At 38.0% G+C, this 17162-nt stretch overlaps 1 protein-coding gene across 6 annotated transcripts in view; it reads right to left on the bottom strand.

Moving 5' to 3' along the window:
- RFC1 (replication factor C subunit 1) overlaps nucleotides 1–17162 on the bottom strand; it is an 83264-nt gene that overhangs the window by 62465 nt on the left and 3637 nt on the right. For 5 of the 6 annotated variants that reach the window (XM_027103141.1, XM_027103142.1, XM_027103146.1 and 2 more), the window contains exon 2: nucleotides 4426–4554. In XM_027103141.1, coding sequence (XP_026958942.1) covers nucleotides 4426–4554 — 129 coding nt within the window. Of the gene's footprint in view, nucleotides 1–2188; nucleotides 2283–4425; nucleotides 4555–17162 lie in introns of those variants that run through there. The other variant, XM_027103144.1, reaches the window with a different exon arrangement.

Below are 17162 nucleotides of genomic sequence, written 5' to 3'. Positions count from 1 at the left end.
CTAATTAGAACACAGAGAAGACCATATAACTTAGCTGTTTTTTCCTCATTAGATTTGGGCTCAATAGTTCACAACTAGAGGAACGCTGCCCCCCCAGGAAACATTTCTGCTTGTCATAACTGGGGTGAGGGTGTTACTGGCATATAGTGGGTAGACGAGGGATACTACTAAAAATGCAATGCACAGGACAACGAAGAATTATCTCCACAAGGAAGAATTATCCTGCCCCAAATGTCAGTAATGCCCAAATTAGGCTAAAGAACAGGCCAGACCCATCATCAAAAAGATAAGAGATAACAGATGCTGGTGTGGATGTGGAGAAAAGGGAACCCTTGTGCATCGTTGGTGGGACTGTAATCAGTGCAGCCACTATAGAAAACAGTATGGAGGTTCCTCAAAAAATTTAAAATAGAACTAACTACCATATGACCCAGCAATTCCACTTCCGAGAATATAACCAAAGGAAACAAAACAGTAACTTGAAAGGGTATCTGCACCCACATGTGGTAATCACTGTGGTAATCATTTCATAATATATGTAAGTCAAACCATCATGCTGTACACCTCAAACTTACAGTGGTGTATGTCAATTATTTCTCAATAAAACTTCGGGCGGGGGGAGGAGCAGGGGAGAGAATAAGCCGGATAATAATTGCATCAGATGGCAAAGGCAGGATCGTAGAAAACGCTATATTATTATTCATTTCCACTTTCAACACTAACCTATGTATAACAAAGAGTAAAAGGATATCAGATATTACAAGGCAAGTGCTTCCTGAAAATGAAAAATTGAGACAGAAATAAAAGCTAAGGAGTTGTGGGCCTATCACTACTCATTGCCTGGTGGAAAACTAAATAAAACCAAGGCAAAGGGTAATTAATATTTATATTTTTTAGTTATATACACATTTCTAACATATTCATAAGGTATTACTAATATTTTGTATTTTACATTTTATATATTTTGTAGTTATACATCACATTTCTAACACATTCAAATTTTCCCAAAAAAAAATCAAGAAAGCAGACAGCAAAAAAACTGACTATAATCAATTACAAGGTAGAAATATGTTTCTATCCATTATAATAAAACTTCAAAAACTTAAGCACAAAAAAAAAAAAACTTAAGCACAATCAACTAGCTTGGAAGAAAATGAGATGAATAAACCACTGTAATTCAAATACACCACCAGACTAGAGGACAGGGTTAGAAACAATGACAATAATTCAGAAGTGAGAGGAAGGGGTATCCCAGGAAGGAGAGAGCCACAGAAGGGGTGTTCCAAATTCTGTCAGTAAACTTAGCCCAAATCTGTGGCTGTCTCCTGAACTATATATGCACAGAAAAACTCGAAGTGCCCAGCTAAGGTTAAAAAAATTGAACAAAGATTTCAGATGCTGCCCATAACAGAGTGGACAAGAGTTTGGAGTTTGAGTTCAGGCAGGTTAACTGCCTGCTAAACTAAAAGAATTAACACTCTTTGGAGGAAATAACAGAATCCAAAGTTCCTACATTGTAAAATTCACACTATGCAAGGTAAATCCAAAATAACCAGATGTACAAAGAAATAGGAAATGTGACCTGTGATGGTTACTTTTATCTGTCAACTTGACTGGGCCACAAGGTGCCCAGATATTTCATCAAACAAGATCAAATAGAATTTGCCTTGCTAGGTTTTAGACTTGCCTGGCACCTGTCACCCCTTCTTTCTTCTGATTTCTCCCTTTTGAAATGGGAATGTGTATTCTACGCCTGTCTTACTATTATATTTTGGAAGCGCATGCTTTGTCTGGTTTCACAGGTTCACAGCTGGAGAAGAATTTTGTCTCAGGATGCATCATACCTAAGTCTCACCCATATATGATTTAGATGATATTTAGATAAGCCTTTGGACTTCAGACTTTAGAACTGGTGATGCACTGAATTAAGACTTTGGGGGGCTTTAGAATGGAATAAATGTATTTTGCATGCAAAAAGGACATGAATTTTGGGGGACCATTGGCAGAATATTACGGAATGAAAGCTTGTATCCCCCCAAAATTCATACATTGAATCCCTAACCCCCAGTATGGCTGTGTTTGGAGATGGAGTCTCTAAGGAGGTAATTAAGGTTAAATGAAGTCATAAGGATAGAGCCCTGATCTGACAAGTTAGTGTCCTTATAAGAAGTGAAACCAGAGAACTCACGTGCATACACTCACTCACTCTGTCTCTCAACCTCTCTCCCCACGTGTTCACACCAAGGAAAGGCTATGTGAAGACTCAGCAAGAAGGGAGCCATCTGCAAATCAGAAAGAGAGTTCTGGAGAGAAACTGAATTGACTGGAACCTTAATCATAGACTTCTAGCTTCCAGAACTGTAAGAAAATAAATTCCTGTTGTTTTAAGTCAGCCAGTCTATGGTATTTTATGGTAGCCCAAACTGACTAATACATGACCCACAGACTCAAGATAAAAGGCACTAAACTGAGATGAATCCAGACGTTAGAATTAGTAGGCAATGCTAGAACTGAAAAATACAATACTTAAAATATTCACTGCATAGGCTTAATAGCAAATTGGAGATGACAGAAGAGTCAAAGAACTTGAGGACAGTAATAGAGAAATTATCCAATCTGAAGTACAGAGGAAAAAAAGAATAAAAATGAATAAGCTGCAATGATCTGTGATGCAATTCCAAAATTCTTTTTTTTAATATTTATTTATTTATTTTGGCTGCACCAGGTCTTAGCTGCGGCACACGGGATCTTTAGTTGCGGCGTGAGGACTTCTTAGTTACAGCATGCAAACTCTTAGTTGCGGCATGCATGCAGGTTCTAGTTCCCAGACCAGGGATCAACCCGGGCCCCCTGCACTGGGAGCATGGAGTCTTACCCACTGGACCACCAGGGAAGTCCCGTAATTCCAAAATTGTAATGTGTATATAATTGGAATCCCATAAGAAGAGAAGAAAGAGAATGAGGCATAAATATATTTGAAGAAATAATGGCAAAAGTTCTCAAATTTGAAGAAAGATATAAATTTACAGAGTCAAGAAGCTCAGAAACCCTAAACAGTATAAACACAAGAAAATCACACACAGGTATACCATGGGCAAAGCTGAAACCCAAAGATAAAGAGAAAATCTTTTAAAGCAGCATGAGAAAAATAATACATTACATACAAGAGAATACAACATGACCACTAACATCTCACCAGAAAAAATGGAGGCCAAAAAAAGAATGGGACATTTTTAAGTGCTGAAACAAACTGTCAATCCAAAACTCTATATCCAGCAAAAATATCCTTCAAGAATGAAGGCAAAATAAAGACATTTTTAGATAAACAAAAACTTACAGGATTCATTGTCAACAGATCTACTCTACAAGAAATGCTTAAAAAAATTCTTCAGGTTTTAAGAAAATGGTATTAGATGGAAATTCAGATCTTCAATAAGAAATGAAAAGCACTAGAAGCAGCAAATACATAGTTAAGTATAAAAGATCAATTCTCCTTTTATTTATTTATTTTTTTGCAGAGCAGAAAACTGAGGTTTTTATTTTAGTCTCACCTAAGAAATAAAAAAAATTATGTGTTTAAATTATAATTTATTGATGATTTTGATGGTTTGCTTATTTTAAATTATTATATGTATTTGTTTATAATTTTAATCTTACATATTTTTAAAATTTTGTTTAATTTTGTTTATCTTATTAATTTAAGGTAAGTTTTTATTGAGAAATAATTGACATGTAACATTATATTAGTTTCAGGTGTATAACATGAAGATCTGATATTTGTATATATTGCAAAATGATCATAAGTCGTTAACATCCATCACCACACGTGGTTACAAATCAATTTTCCTCTTTTAATTTCTTCAAAATAAGGTCAGTTTACAGCAATAACTATTACACTGAGTGTGGAGTATTAATATATGTCGATATAAGACATATGCCAATTAGGGCATAAAGGATGGGGTGGTGGTAATCAGACCTGTAGAGTTGCAGAATGTTCTTACATTTTACACAAAGTGGAACAATATTAACTCAAATACACTATTGTAGTCATTGCCCGCTTTTCATAGTGATGTTATATCTTAACTTCTCTGAGGCCCAAGGAGGACAGGAAAAAGAATAAAGCTTTCCTCCAAAGCCTTCCCTCACCAGAAGCCCAATACCATTCACCTGGCACTCCTGTGTTTATGAGCAAATTTTGGTCTTAAAACACAAAGTTTTAACAACTAAAAAGGGTTCCATGTCTAGTGAAGGAAAACACCAAGCTATGAATGCAGTAAGATATATTAACCAGAAATAAGTAATACCTTATTACTTTTCTTCTTCCTCTGCTGAGTTGAAATCTATATTTACTCGAGGCTCCAAATATATCAAATCTCAGAACTGAGTTTATTTTATACAATTCAATATTGTATCTGGAAAACTGACCTTGGTTTCCTTTATTCCTTTCTTCGCTTTTCTGGTTTCTTCAGCAGACTTCGTTTTCTCATTCTTCTTTGCTGTTTCACTTACAACTTTCTTTCCACTTGGTATAACCCCAAAGAATTTTCGAATATCCTAGAAGCAAAAAAGGAGAATCATAAACATTAACTGCACAAAATTCTAATTTCAATTGTAAAAAGGAACAACTCTCCACACACACTGGTTTACTCTCAGTAATTTCTTCATAATGAGATAGTTCCACGTGTGCAGCAGCATTCTTTCTATCTGCAAAAGTTAACTGATAAAATTACCTCAGTTAAAAATAATGTGTCCAGGGACTTCCCTAGCAGTCCAGTGGTTAGGACTACTCACTTTCACTGCTGAGGGCCCGGGTTCAATCCCTGGTTGGGGAACTCAGATCCCGCAAGCCACGTGGTGTGCATCCCCCCGCCCCCAAAAAAAGATTTAAAAACTAGTGTGCCTAATGAAAAGTAATATTAATTCTCAGAATCTGGCCAAAAATAGGGCAAAAATAAACAAAGGAAATTTTTCCTAACGACAGCACAACTACTAAAGAGGCAAGTAACAAGCATTTATTGATCATGCATGCACATACCCCATCATCTCGGGCATAGTAGAGACAAAGAGTTGTCTGTGAAAAGACAAAGAGTTGAAGAACATAATCCTTGCCTATGGGATTTTGTTTTTAATATTTATTTATTTATTTGGTTACACTGGGTCTTAGTTGCGGCAGGCAGGCTCCTTAGTTGCACCTCCAAGGCTCCTTAGTTACGGCATGCATGTGGGATCTAGTTCCCTGACCAGGGATCAAACCCGAGCCCCCTGCACTGGGAGCACGGAGTCTTATCCACTGTGCCACCAGGGAAGTCCCGCCTATGGGATTTATACTCCAGTTTGAGAGAAGAATAACTCTCAGAACCCTGATCATTTAAGACCTTAATAACTAAGAACCTTGAAATTATTTTCCTTTACATGATTTTTCCAAATTGTGAAGAAAAAATTTTGACCAGAATACTTTCTTCAATTACTCTACCCCGTGTTAAACAACAGAATCAAATTAATCATACTGAAACACTTACAATGTAATTTACAATTAATATCACTCACCTTTCTTATCCTTCGCATACATATTCTTCCCTACCCTTTTATATTTTAGCTTTGAAGAAACTGTGGTATAGAGAACAGGGAATAGACCTTAGAATGAGAAACCTCTGGTATGAATCTCTGCTCTAGTGCCTTCTAGCTGGGTGACCCTGAGCAAGTTACTTTAATCTGTTTTCTCATCAGTAAAGTAAGACTAATACTCTCTACACTTTATGAGGATTAATCATGCATCTGTCACAATATTGGCTCAGTAAAAACTTCCCTTCTCTCTCATTTATGAACTATTATCCCTTCATGTCACTGAAACATCTCCATTTACAGTTGTCTCTGCTCACAGGCAAGGGTATAAGGAACAAAGTATAGTGAGAATTTAAGATCTGAATTCCAAAGGATGGGCTCAAGAGCCTGTTGTATTGTTTTCCCTATTCCTATCTTTAATGGTCATAAGCCTGAGTCTTCAATTCTTTTTACCTGTTCCAACCTATCTCTATTGTAGTGAGGAAAATGCCTGTTAAAAGTACTTTACCAAGTGTAAGAAAGGTAACAACTTTTCTCCTAGATCCTGGCAGTAATTGTCAAACCCTTAAAATGTCAAAAATCCCAAACAAGTGTGTTATACCAAGACACACACACACACAGCTTTGTGGTTAAGGCAATAAAGAAAACAGATAAATGAGGTACACAGACATGTTAATTTTTTTTGAAAGGTTACAGACTTCCCTAGTTTTATATACCCTCTTTTGTAAATTTCTTAATATAAAAAGTCACAAATCCATCCTAATAAAATCTAAGTCTAAAAAATACTGTTAAAAAATAAATAAAATAAATAAAAAATACTGTTTGCAGAATGGATACCTCAGTTATGAAACTGAGACATTTGTGTCAGGTGCTAAAGAAAAGTTAGAGGAATAAGAAAGCCAGAAAGCCACAGTCTTCCATATAATTCGCAAAGAATTGAGTTTGAGGCTAACAACTACTTACTTTATTGCTTCTGGAGGAAATGAGAGTTTCACATTGGAGTTTCACTTTTGAAATGACCAAGTGAGTCTTCAAACAGTGGTGATTTTTTAAACACATACAAACACATACACACACATACACTCACACAGCACACATGTACCATGGAAATATCAAAACTAAATATTAATAATAAGCTTAAAGTCAATGGTGGTTTTCCATCTGTGTTGGAACCACAAATACTTAAAAAAGCAAGAGGAAGAAAACAAAATATAATTCAGGAAATGGAACTGTTGGTAACGTTGAGCTCTCTGATTTTTGTCTGTTCCATACTGCCAATACTCAGCATTGTTGCCACCTATCCACCCTAAGTAATTCTTCCTATTCACAACCCCTTTCTTTTCCTTTCCCTTTATTCTACCCTACTCTCCCACTCCCCATGCCCTTATACTCTGATGGCAGCTGAAAAATTAAATTACAGCATCCTGATCTAACTCAATATACATTAAATATCTAAATTTTTGGAAAAGAATTTACATCAGAATGAAAGCGATTCTACTCACACCTTTTTAGGGATTATCTCCAGTGTGAGCAGCCATCTGCTGTATGAACATTTAAGAGCCAAAGGTCACCAATTTGACTTTAATTTATAGTGTGACTTCACCTTACTCTTAATTCACATTCCCTGCCTGGTATTTCAGGTCTTCGAAGACTAGTGACTAATCGAACTCCCAAATAATGGATCTAGACATCACTCTTACCTGCACGGAATAATTCTTGCTGAGTATATTAGTAAGGAACAAATTTTTAAGTTTACTTTTATAATCTTAGCAAAGGGAAGTCCTTCCAAGCAGAACATGAAGGCTAGAAACCACCCATAAAGATTTGACTGCATAAAAATAAAACAAAAGATGCCATAAACAAAGTTAAAATATAAGCAACTAACATGAAAATATCTACAACATGTTATATATAAGAGGGCTCCTACAAATCAATAAAAAATAACCCAGTAGAAAAATGAGTAAAAGCTACCAGTAGACAAATTATAAAGAAATGCAAATAACCAACAAACATAACAAAAGATGCTCAACTTCACAAATAATAAACAGATAAATTAGAACTTGATTATATTTCCCTAAGCGTTAAAAGACTGATAATGCCCAGATATGTCAAAGTTGTGGGGAAACATGCTCACATACTACACTGCTAATAAAAGTAAAAATTGGGGGAGGTGGGGGAGAGGGGGAAGATGGCAGAAAAGTAAGACGCGGAGATCATCTTCCTCCCCACAGATACAACAGAAGTGCATCTACACGTGGAACAACTCCTACAGAACACCTACTGAACGCTGGCAGAAGACCTCAGCCCTCCCAAACGGCAAGAAACTCCCCACGTACCTGGGTAGGGCAAAAGAAAAAAGTATAAACAGAGAGAAAAGAATAGGGACGGGACCTGCACCAGTGGGAGGGAGCTGTGAAGGAGGAAAGGTTTCCACACACTAGAAGCCCTTTCCTTCGTGGGCGGAGACTGCGGGTGGCGGAGAGGGGGAGCTTGGGAGCCGCGGAGGGGAGCGCAGCCACAGGGGTGCGTAGGACAAAGCTGGGAGATTCCCGCACAGAGGATCGGTGCCGACCAGCACTCACCAGCCCGAGAGGCTTGTCTGCTCACCCGCCGGGGCAGGCGTGGCCTGGGAGCTGAGGACTTGCAGTGTGAACATTGCCTGAAGGGGTTAGTGCACCACGGCTAGCCGGGAGGGAGTCCGGGGGAAAAGTCTGGACCTGCCGAGGAGGCAAGAGACTTTTTCTTCCCTCTTTGTTTCCTGGTGCCCGAGGAGAGGGGATTAAGAGCACTGAACACTGCTTAAAGGAGCTCCAGAGACGGGCGTGATCGCGGCTAACAGCACGGACCCCAGAGACGGGCATGAGACCCTCAGGCTGCTGCTGTCGCCACCAAGAAGCCTCTGTGCGAGCACAGGTCACTCTCCACACCTCCCCTCCCGGGAGCCTGTGCAGACCACCACTGCCAGGGTCCCGGGATCCAGGCACAACTTCCCCGGGAGAACGCACGGCGCGCCTCAGGCTGGTGCAACGTCACGGTGGCCGCTGCCGCCGCAGGCTCGCCCCGCACTCCGTACCCCTCCCTCGCCCCGGCCCGAGTGAGCCAGAGTCCCCGAATCAGCGGCTCCTTTAAGCCCGTCCTGTCTGAGCGAAGAACAGACGTCCTCCAGCGACCTACACGCAGAGGCGGGGCAATTCCAAAGGGGAGCCCCGGGAGCTGTGCGAACAAAGAAGAGAAAGGGAAATCTCTCCCAGCAGCATCAGGAGCAGCGGATTAAATCTCCACAATCAACTTGATGTACCCTGCATCTATGTAATACCTGAATAGACAACGAATCATCCCAAATTAAGAAAGGTGGACTTTGAGAGCAAGATTTATTATTTTTTCCCCTTTTCCTCTTTTTGTGAGTGTGTATTTGTATGCTTCTGTGTGAGATTTTGCCTGTATAGCTTTGCTTTCACCATTTGTCCTAGGGTTCTATCCGTCCGTTTTATTTTTACTTTTTAAAAAATTTTTTTTCTTAATAATTATTTTTTTATTTTAATAACTTTATTTTATTTTACCTTACTTTATTTTCTTTTACCCCCTTCCTTCCTTCCTTCCTTTCTCTTTCTTTCTTCTTTTTCTCCCTTTTATTCTGAGCCATGTGGATGAAAGGCTCTTGGTGCAGCAGCCAGGAGTGAGTGCTGTGCCTCTGAGATGGGAGAGCCAACTTCAAGACACTGGTCCACAAGAGACCTCCCAGCTCCACATAATATCAAATGGCAAAAATCTCCCAGAGATATCCATCTCAACGCAAGCACCCAGCTTCACTCAACGACCAGCAAGCTACAGTGCTGGACACCCTATGCCAAACAACTAGCAAGACAGGAACACAACCCCACCCATTAGCAGAGAGGCTGCCTAAAATCATAGTAAGTCCACAGACACCCCAAAACATGCCACCAGATGTGGACCTGCCCACCAGAAAGACAAGATCCAGCCTCATCCACCAGAACACAGGCACTAGTCCCCTCCACCAGGAAGCCTTCACAACCCACTGAACCAACTTTAGCCACTGGGGAGAGACACCAAAAACAACGGGAACTACGAACCTGCAGCCTGCAAAAAGGAGACCCCAAACACAGTAAGATAAGCAAAATGAGAAGACAGAAAAACACACAGCAGATGAAGGAGCAAGATAAAAACCCACCAGACCTAACAAATGAAGAGGAAATAGGCAGTCTACCTGAAAAAGAATTCAGAATAATGATAGTAAAGATGATCCAAAATCTTGGAAATAGAATAGAGAATATGCAAGAAACATTTAACAAAGACCTAGAAGAACTAAAGATGAAAGAAGCAACGATGAATAACACAATAAATGACATTAAAAATACTCTAAAAGGGATCAATAGCAAAATAACTGAGGCAGAAGAACGGATAAGTGACCTGGAAGATAAAATAGTAGAAATAACTACTGCAGAGCAGAATAAAGAAAAAAGAATGAAAAGAACTGAGGACAGTCTCAGAGACCTCTGGGACAACATTAAATGCACCAACATTCGAATTATAGGGGTTCCAGAAGAAGAAGAGAAAAAGAAAGGGACTGAGAAAATATTTCAAGAGATTATAGTTGAAAACTTCCCTAATATGGGAAAGGAAATAGTTAATCAAGTCCAGGAAGCACAGAGAGTCCCATACAGGATAAATCCAAGGAGAAACACGCCAAGACACATATTAATCAAACTGTCAAAAATTACATACAAGAAAACATATTAAAAGGAGCAAGGGAAAAACAACAAATAACACACAAGGAATCCCCATAAGGTTAACAGCTGATCTTTCAGCAGAAACTCTGCAAGCCAGAAGGGACTGGCAGGACATATTTAAAGTGATGAAGGAGAAAAACCTGCAACCAAGATTACTCTACCCAGCAAGGATCTCATTCAGATTTGATGGAGAAATTAAAACCTTTACAGACAAGAAAAAGCTGAGAGAGTTCAGCACCACCAAACCAGCTTTACAACAAATGCTAAAGGATCTTCTCTAGGCAAGAAACACAAGAGAAGAAAAAGACCTATAATAACAAACCCAAACAATTAAGAAAATGGGAATAGCAACATACATATCGAAAATTACCTTAAATATAAACGGACTAAACGCTCCACCAAAGACACAGACTGGCTGAATGGATACTAAAACAAGACCCATATATATGCTGTCTACAAGAGACCCACTTCAGACCTAGGGACACATACAGACTGAAAGTGAGGGGATGGAAAAAGATATTCCATGCAAATGGAAACCAAAAGAAAGCTGGAGTAGCAACTCTCATATCAGACAAAATAGACTTTAAAATAAAGACTATTAGAAGAGACAAAGAAGGACACTACATAATGATCAAGGGATCGATCCAAGAAGAAGATATAACAATTGTAAATATGCACCCAACATAGGAGCACCTCAATACATAAGGCAAATACTAACAGCCATAAAAGGGGAAATCGACAGTAACGCATTCATAGTAGGGGACTTTAACACCCCACTTTCACCAATGGACAGATCATCCAAAATGAAAATAAATAAGGAAACACAAGCTTTAAATGATACATTAAACAAGATGGACTTAATTGATATTTATAGGACATTCCATCCAAAAACAATAGAACACACATTTTTCTCAAGTGCTCATGGAACATTCTCCAGGACAGATCATATCTTGGGTCACAAATCAAGCCTTGGTAAATTTAAGAAAATTGATATTGTATCAAGTATCTTTTCCAACCACAATGCTATGAGACTAGATATCAATTACAGGAAAAGATCTGTAAAAAATACAAACACATGGAGGCTAAACAGTACACTACTTAGTAACGAAATGAACACTGAAGAAATCAAAGAGGAAATCAAAAAAATACCTAGAAACAAATGACAATGGAGACACGACGACCCAAAACCTATGGGATGCAGCAAAAGCAGTTCTAAGAGGGAAGTTTATAGCAATACAATCCTAACTTAAGAAACAGGAAACATCTCGAATAAACAGCCTAACCTTGCACCTAAAGCAAGTAGAGAAAGAAGAACAAAAAAACCCCAAAGTGAGCAGAAGGAAAGAAATCATAAAGATCAGATCAGAAATAAATGAAAAACAAATGAAGGAAACGATAGCAAAGATCATTAAAACTAAAAGCTGGTTCTTTGAGAAGATAAACAAAATTGATAAACCATTAGCCAGACTCATCAAGAAAAAAAGGGAGAAGACTCAAATCAATAGAATTAGAAATGAAAAAGGAGAAGTGACACTGCAGAAATACAGAAGATCATGAGAGATTACTACAAGCAACTCTATGCCAATAAAATGGACAACCTGGAAGAAAAGGACAAATTCTTAGAAATGCACAACCTGCCAGGACTGAACCAGGAAGAAATAGAAAATATGAACAGACCAATCACAAGCACTGAGATTGAAACTGTGATTAAAAATCTTCCAACAAACAAAAGCCCAGGACCAGATGGCTTCACAGGCGAATTCTATCAAACATTTAGAGGAGAGCTAACACCTTCCTTCTCAAACTCTTCCAAAATATAGCAGTGGGAGGAACACTCCCAAACTCATTCTACAAGGCCAACATCACCCTGATACCAAAACCAGACAAGAATGTCACAAAGAAAGAAAACTACAGGCCAATATCACTGATGAACATAGATGCAAAAATCCTCAACAAAATACTAGCAAACAGAATCCAACAGCACATTAAAAGAATCATACACCGTGATCAAGTGGGGTTTATTCCAGGAATGCAAGGATTCTTCAATATACAGAAATCAATGTAATACACCATATTAACAAATTGAAGGAGAAAAACCGTATGGTCATCTCAATAGATGCAGAGAAAACTTTCGACAAAATTCAACACCCATTTATGATAAAAATCCTCCAGAAAGTAGGCACAGAGGGAACTTTCCTCAACATAAGAAAGGCCGTATATGACAAACCCACAGCCAATATCGTCCTCAATGGTGAAAAACTGAAAACATTTCCACTAAGATCAGGAACAAGACAAGGTTGCCCACTCTCACCACTCTTATTCAACATAGTTTGGAAGTTTTAGCCACAGCAATCAGAGAAGAAAAGGAAATAAAAGGAATCCAAATCGGAAAAGAAGAAGTAAAGCTGTCACTGTTTACAGATGACATGATACTATACATAGAGAATCCTAAAGATGCTACCAGAGTACTACTAGAGCTAATCAATGTATCTGGTAAAGTAGCAGGACACAAAATTAATGCAGAGAAATCTCTGGCACTCGTATACACTAATGATGAAAAATCTCAAAGTGAAAACAAGAAAACACTCCCATTTACCACTGCAACAGAAAGAATAAAATATCTAGGAATAAACCTACCTAAGGAGACAAAAGACCTGTATGCAGAAAATTATAAGACACTGATGAAAGAAATTAAAGATGATACAAAGAGATGGAGAGATATACCATGTTCTTGGATTGGAAGAATCAACACTGTGCAAATGACTCTACTCCCCAAAGCAATCTACAGATTCAATGCAATCCCTATCAAACTACCACTGGCATTTTTCACAGAACTAGAATAAAAAATTTCACAATTTGTATGGAAACACAAAAGACCCCAGAGAACGAAAAATGGAGCTGGAGGAATCAGGCTCCCTGACTTCAGACTATACTACAAAGCTACAGTAATCAAGACAGTATGGTACTGGCACAAAAACAAAAATATAGATCAATGGAACAGTATAGAAGGCCCAGAGATAAACCCACGCACATATGGTCACCTTATCTTTGATAAAGGAGGCAGGAATGTACAGTGGAGAAAGGACAGCCTCTTCAATAAGTGGTGCTGGGAAAACTGGACAGGTACATTAAAAGTATGAGATTAGATCACTCCCTAACACCATACACAAAAATAAGCTCAAAATGGATTAAAGACCTAAATGTAAGGCCAGAAACTATCAACCTCTTAGAGGAAAACATAGGCAGAACCCTCTATGACATAAATCACAGCAAGATCCTTTTTGACCCACTTCCTAGAGAAATGGTAATAAAAACAAAAATAAACAAATGGGACCTAATGAAACTGCAAAGCTTTTGCACAGCACAGGAAACCATAAACAAGACCAAAAAACAAGCCTCAGAATGGGAGAAAATATTTGCAAATGAAGCAACTGACAAAGGATTAATCTCCAAAATTTATAAGCAGCTCATGCAGCTCAATAACAAAAAAACAAACAACCCAATCCAAAAATGGGCAGAAGACCTAAAGAGACATTCCTCCAAAGAAGGTATACAGACTGCCAACAAACACATGAAAGAATGCTCGACATCATTAATCATTAGAGAAATGCAAATCAAAACTTCAATGAGATATCATCTCACACCACTCAGAATGGCCATCATCAAAAAATCTAGAAACAATAAATGCTGGAGAGGGTGTGGAGAAAAGGGAACACTCTTGCACTGCTGGTGCGAATGTGAATTGGTACAGCCACGATGGAGAACAGTATGGAGGTTCCTTAAAAAACTACAAATAGAACTACCATATGACCCAGCAATCCCACTACTGGGCATATACCCTGAGAAAACCATAATTCAAAAAGAGTCATGTACCAAAATGTTCATTGCAGCTCTATTTACAATAGCCCAGAGATGGAAACAACCTAAGTGCCCATCATCGGATGAATGGATAAAGAAGATGTGGCACATATATACAATGGAATATTACTCAGCCATAAAAAGAAACGAAATTGAGCTATTTGTAATGAGGTGGATAGACCTAGAGTCTGTCATACAGAGTGAAGTAATTCAGAAAGAGAAAGACAAATACCATATGCTAACACATATATATGGAATTTAAGGAAAAAAATGTCATGAAGAACCTAGGGGTAAGACAGGAATAAAAACACAGACCTACTAAAGAATGGACTTGAGGATATGGGGAGGGGGAAGGGTAAGCTGTGACAAAGTGAGAGAGTAGCATGGACATATATACATTACCAAACGTAAAATAGATAGCTAGTGGGAAGCAGCCGCATAGTACAAGGAGATCAGCTCGGTGCTTTGTGACCACCTAGACGGGTGGGATAGGAAGGGTGGGAGGGAGGGAGACGCAAGAGGGAAGAGATATGGGAACATATGTATATGTATAACTGATTCACTTTGTTATAAAGCAGAAACTAACACACCATTGTAAAGCAATTATACTCCAATAAAGATGTTAAAAAAAAAAGTAAAAATTGGTATAACCTTTCCAAGACAATCTAACAATATCCATCAAAATTTTAAATGTGCATACCCTTTGTCCCAGTAATTTCATTTCTAAAGGAAATGGTGAAAGAAATAGTTTTATTTCGGGAACCAAAAGAGAGTAGTAATTCACTCTTCTTACTTTCTTTTTTAATAGTTACTAATTGAACAGGTCAGTTCAAATAAGACGAAAGATTTAGGCAAAAATTACATAAAATTAAAACAAATTTTATCACACACAGCTAATAGTAACAAGTTAAGTTTTTCACACTTTTACTTACAACTACTGGACATAGATTTATCTCTTCTGATGTTTCTGTGAGGTATAAAGGCAAATAGAATGATTTATCTCCATTTTATAGGTAAGTAAGTGGAATTAAGTCAGACAAAAAAAAGCTTTTTGTCAGTTTTGCCACTTACTTCCAGACACTTGGGATGAATTACTTAACTTCTCTGGCCCTTAGTTTCCTCGTAATGTCACTTACTCCACAGGACTCCTGTGGGGATTAGAAGAGATGGCACAACAGAATGGAACCTGGTCCTCTGATTACAAATTCCTTTCACAGTTCTCTACTTGACCATGACTGCTCCCTCATAGTTTTACCATAATTCTAAGGATCTATGCAAAAGTAGCCATACTCCACAACTAGCAATATGGCCTTTCCATTCTCATTATTCCTGATACATTTGGTCCTTGTGTGATTACAGGCAGGCACTTAGGACACAAACAGGAAAATGCCCTCATGAGGCTACCTGGGAGATAAATTAGTATATAAAGAATTAAATACAAAACAGTGCTAAGACAGAGCCAAATCACAAAACTGTAAGAGCACCAGGAGCCCCTAACACAGAGAGCCTCAGGGACAGTTGACCGAAAGAAGCAACACCTGAAATGGGTCCCAAAATGATTAGTAGGAGATACTTTTGATAGTCATAGTAATCTGAGTTTGAAAACATTGCTGTAAGTTCCATACAGCAGGCCTGTCTAGCTTACTCACCTCTGTATCTCAAGTACAGGGCCAACAGCTCAGATAAGCAGATGCTTAATTAATAATGGTTGAACACATGAGTGGTTATTCCTAAGGTCACTGACCTTCACACCTGGGCTCAGAAAGAGACGTTCTTAATTATGTAAAATGAAATTCATGGTAAATTTGTTTTTAAAGATTGTGTATTAAAATAATCTTTATTTGAGACTAATTTTTTGCCATCACTTTACCTATTGCACTTTGTTTTAAGAAACTTTAAGTGGGTATTAACACTTATTGTGTATTATTACTTCTATCATATAGTACTCTCTTGTCATATTACAATATTGTGGCTACAAAAAGCAAAAACACTTTCACTTTTAGTATAATACTTCCTCTTCTTCAGGGCTTTTTCCTGAAGCCTATTAATGGCTCTCCATGAACCCTAAGTTAAAAACTTCTGATTCACATATTCACACTGCACAAGCTAACTCACATCCCTCTCAATGTCAGTACCACTTAAAAACACACTGCTACCTGCTAAATCTTGTCTCGACTCAAGACCTCTGAGCTCCATATCCATGTAGCCAATAGTCTGTCATCTCCACCCCTACCAAATGCCCCAAAGGTGCCTCCAGCTCATAAGCCCATATTTTGGAGGCTTGCTTCTCTCTCTTTATTTCCCTCCTCAATGCATAGCACCACCATTAACCAAAAAACAGAAAAATGAGCACTGTTTTTCCTCCTCATTCTGACCCTCCACCTAATCAACCAACCCAACCTAATCTCCCAAATACTGCTGTCTTCTTTCCTCTATTTCTGTTGCCAGCGCCCTGATTTAGGGCTTCATTTTACTTTTTTAACAAACCCTTAAATAGGACTTACTCTGTGCCAGACAATGATTTAAACACTTAAAAAAATTAATTTAATCCACAGAACAAATCTATGACATTCTTTAACTTTAATTCACAGATGAAAAAACTGTGAATGACAAGGCATTTTCTAGTAAAAGTTTTGAAATTTAAATGCTCTTAAGTGTAAGCAAAAAAAAAAAGATTTATTGCACTCTCCTACCCTAAGGTGTAACTAACAATTCTACAACACTATTAAAGAGAAGCATCGCCTATCAGGCAACCCAAATGCAATTTTAATATGCATAAGTCAAGACAAAGTACCAGACCTCCCTGGTACTCAAAAAAATCATGCATTTTTTAGAATTTTCTAACTTGGTTGATTATAAATCTATTAATAGAGATGAAAAAAAAATTTTTTGCAGTAAATACTCCTAAACCTGCACAAAGTAAGCCATCATAATGACCTTTTAACTTTAAAAAGTCAAAGTACAAAAGCTGATATATATCAACTTTGAAGTATA

This window comes from Aethalodelphis obliquidens, unplaced genomic scaffold (assembly GCF_003676395.1).
Source record: "Aethalodelphis obliquidens isolate GAN/ISIS:26980383/991018 unplaced genomic scaffold, ASM367639v1 scaffold6, whole genome shotgun sequence".
Classification (NCBI taxonomy): Eukaryota; Metazoa; Chordata; class Mammalia; order Artiodactyla; family Delphinidae; genus Aethalodelphis; species Aethalodelphis obliquidens.
The sequence above is the reverse complement of the archived record's forward strand: the minus strand, read 5'-3'. Positions and strand labels throughout refer to the sequence as shown.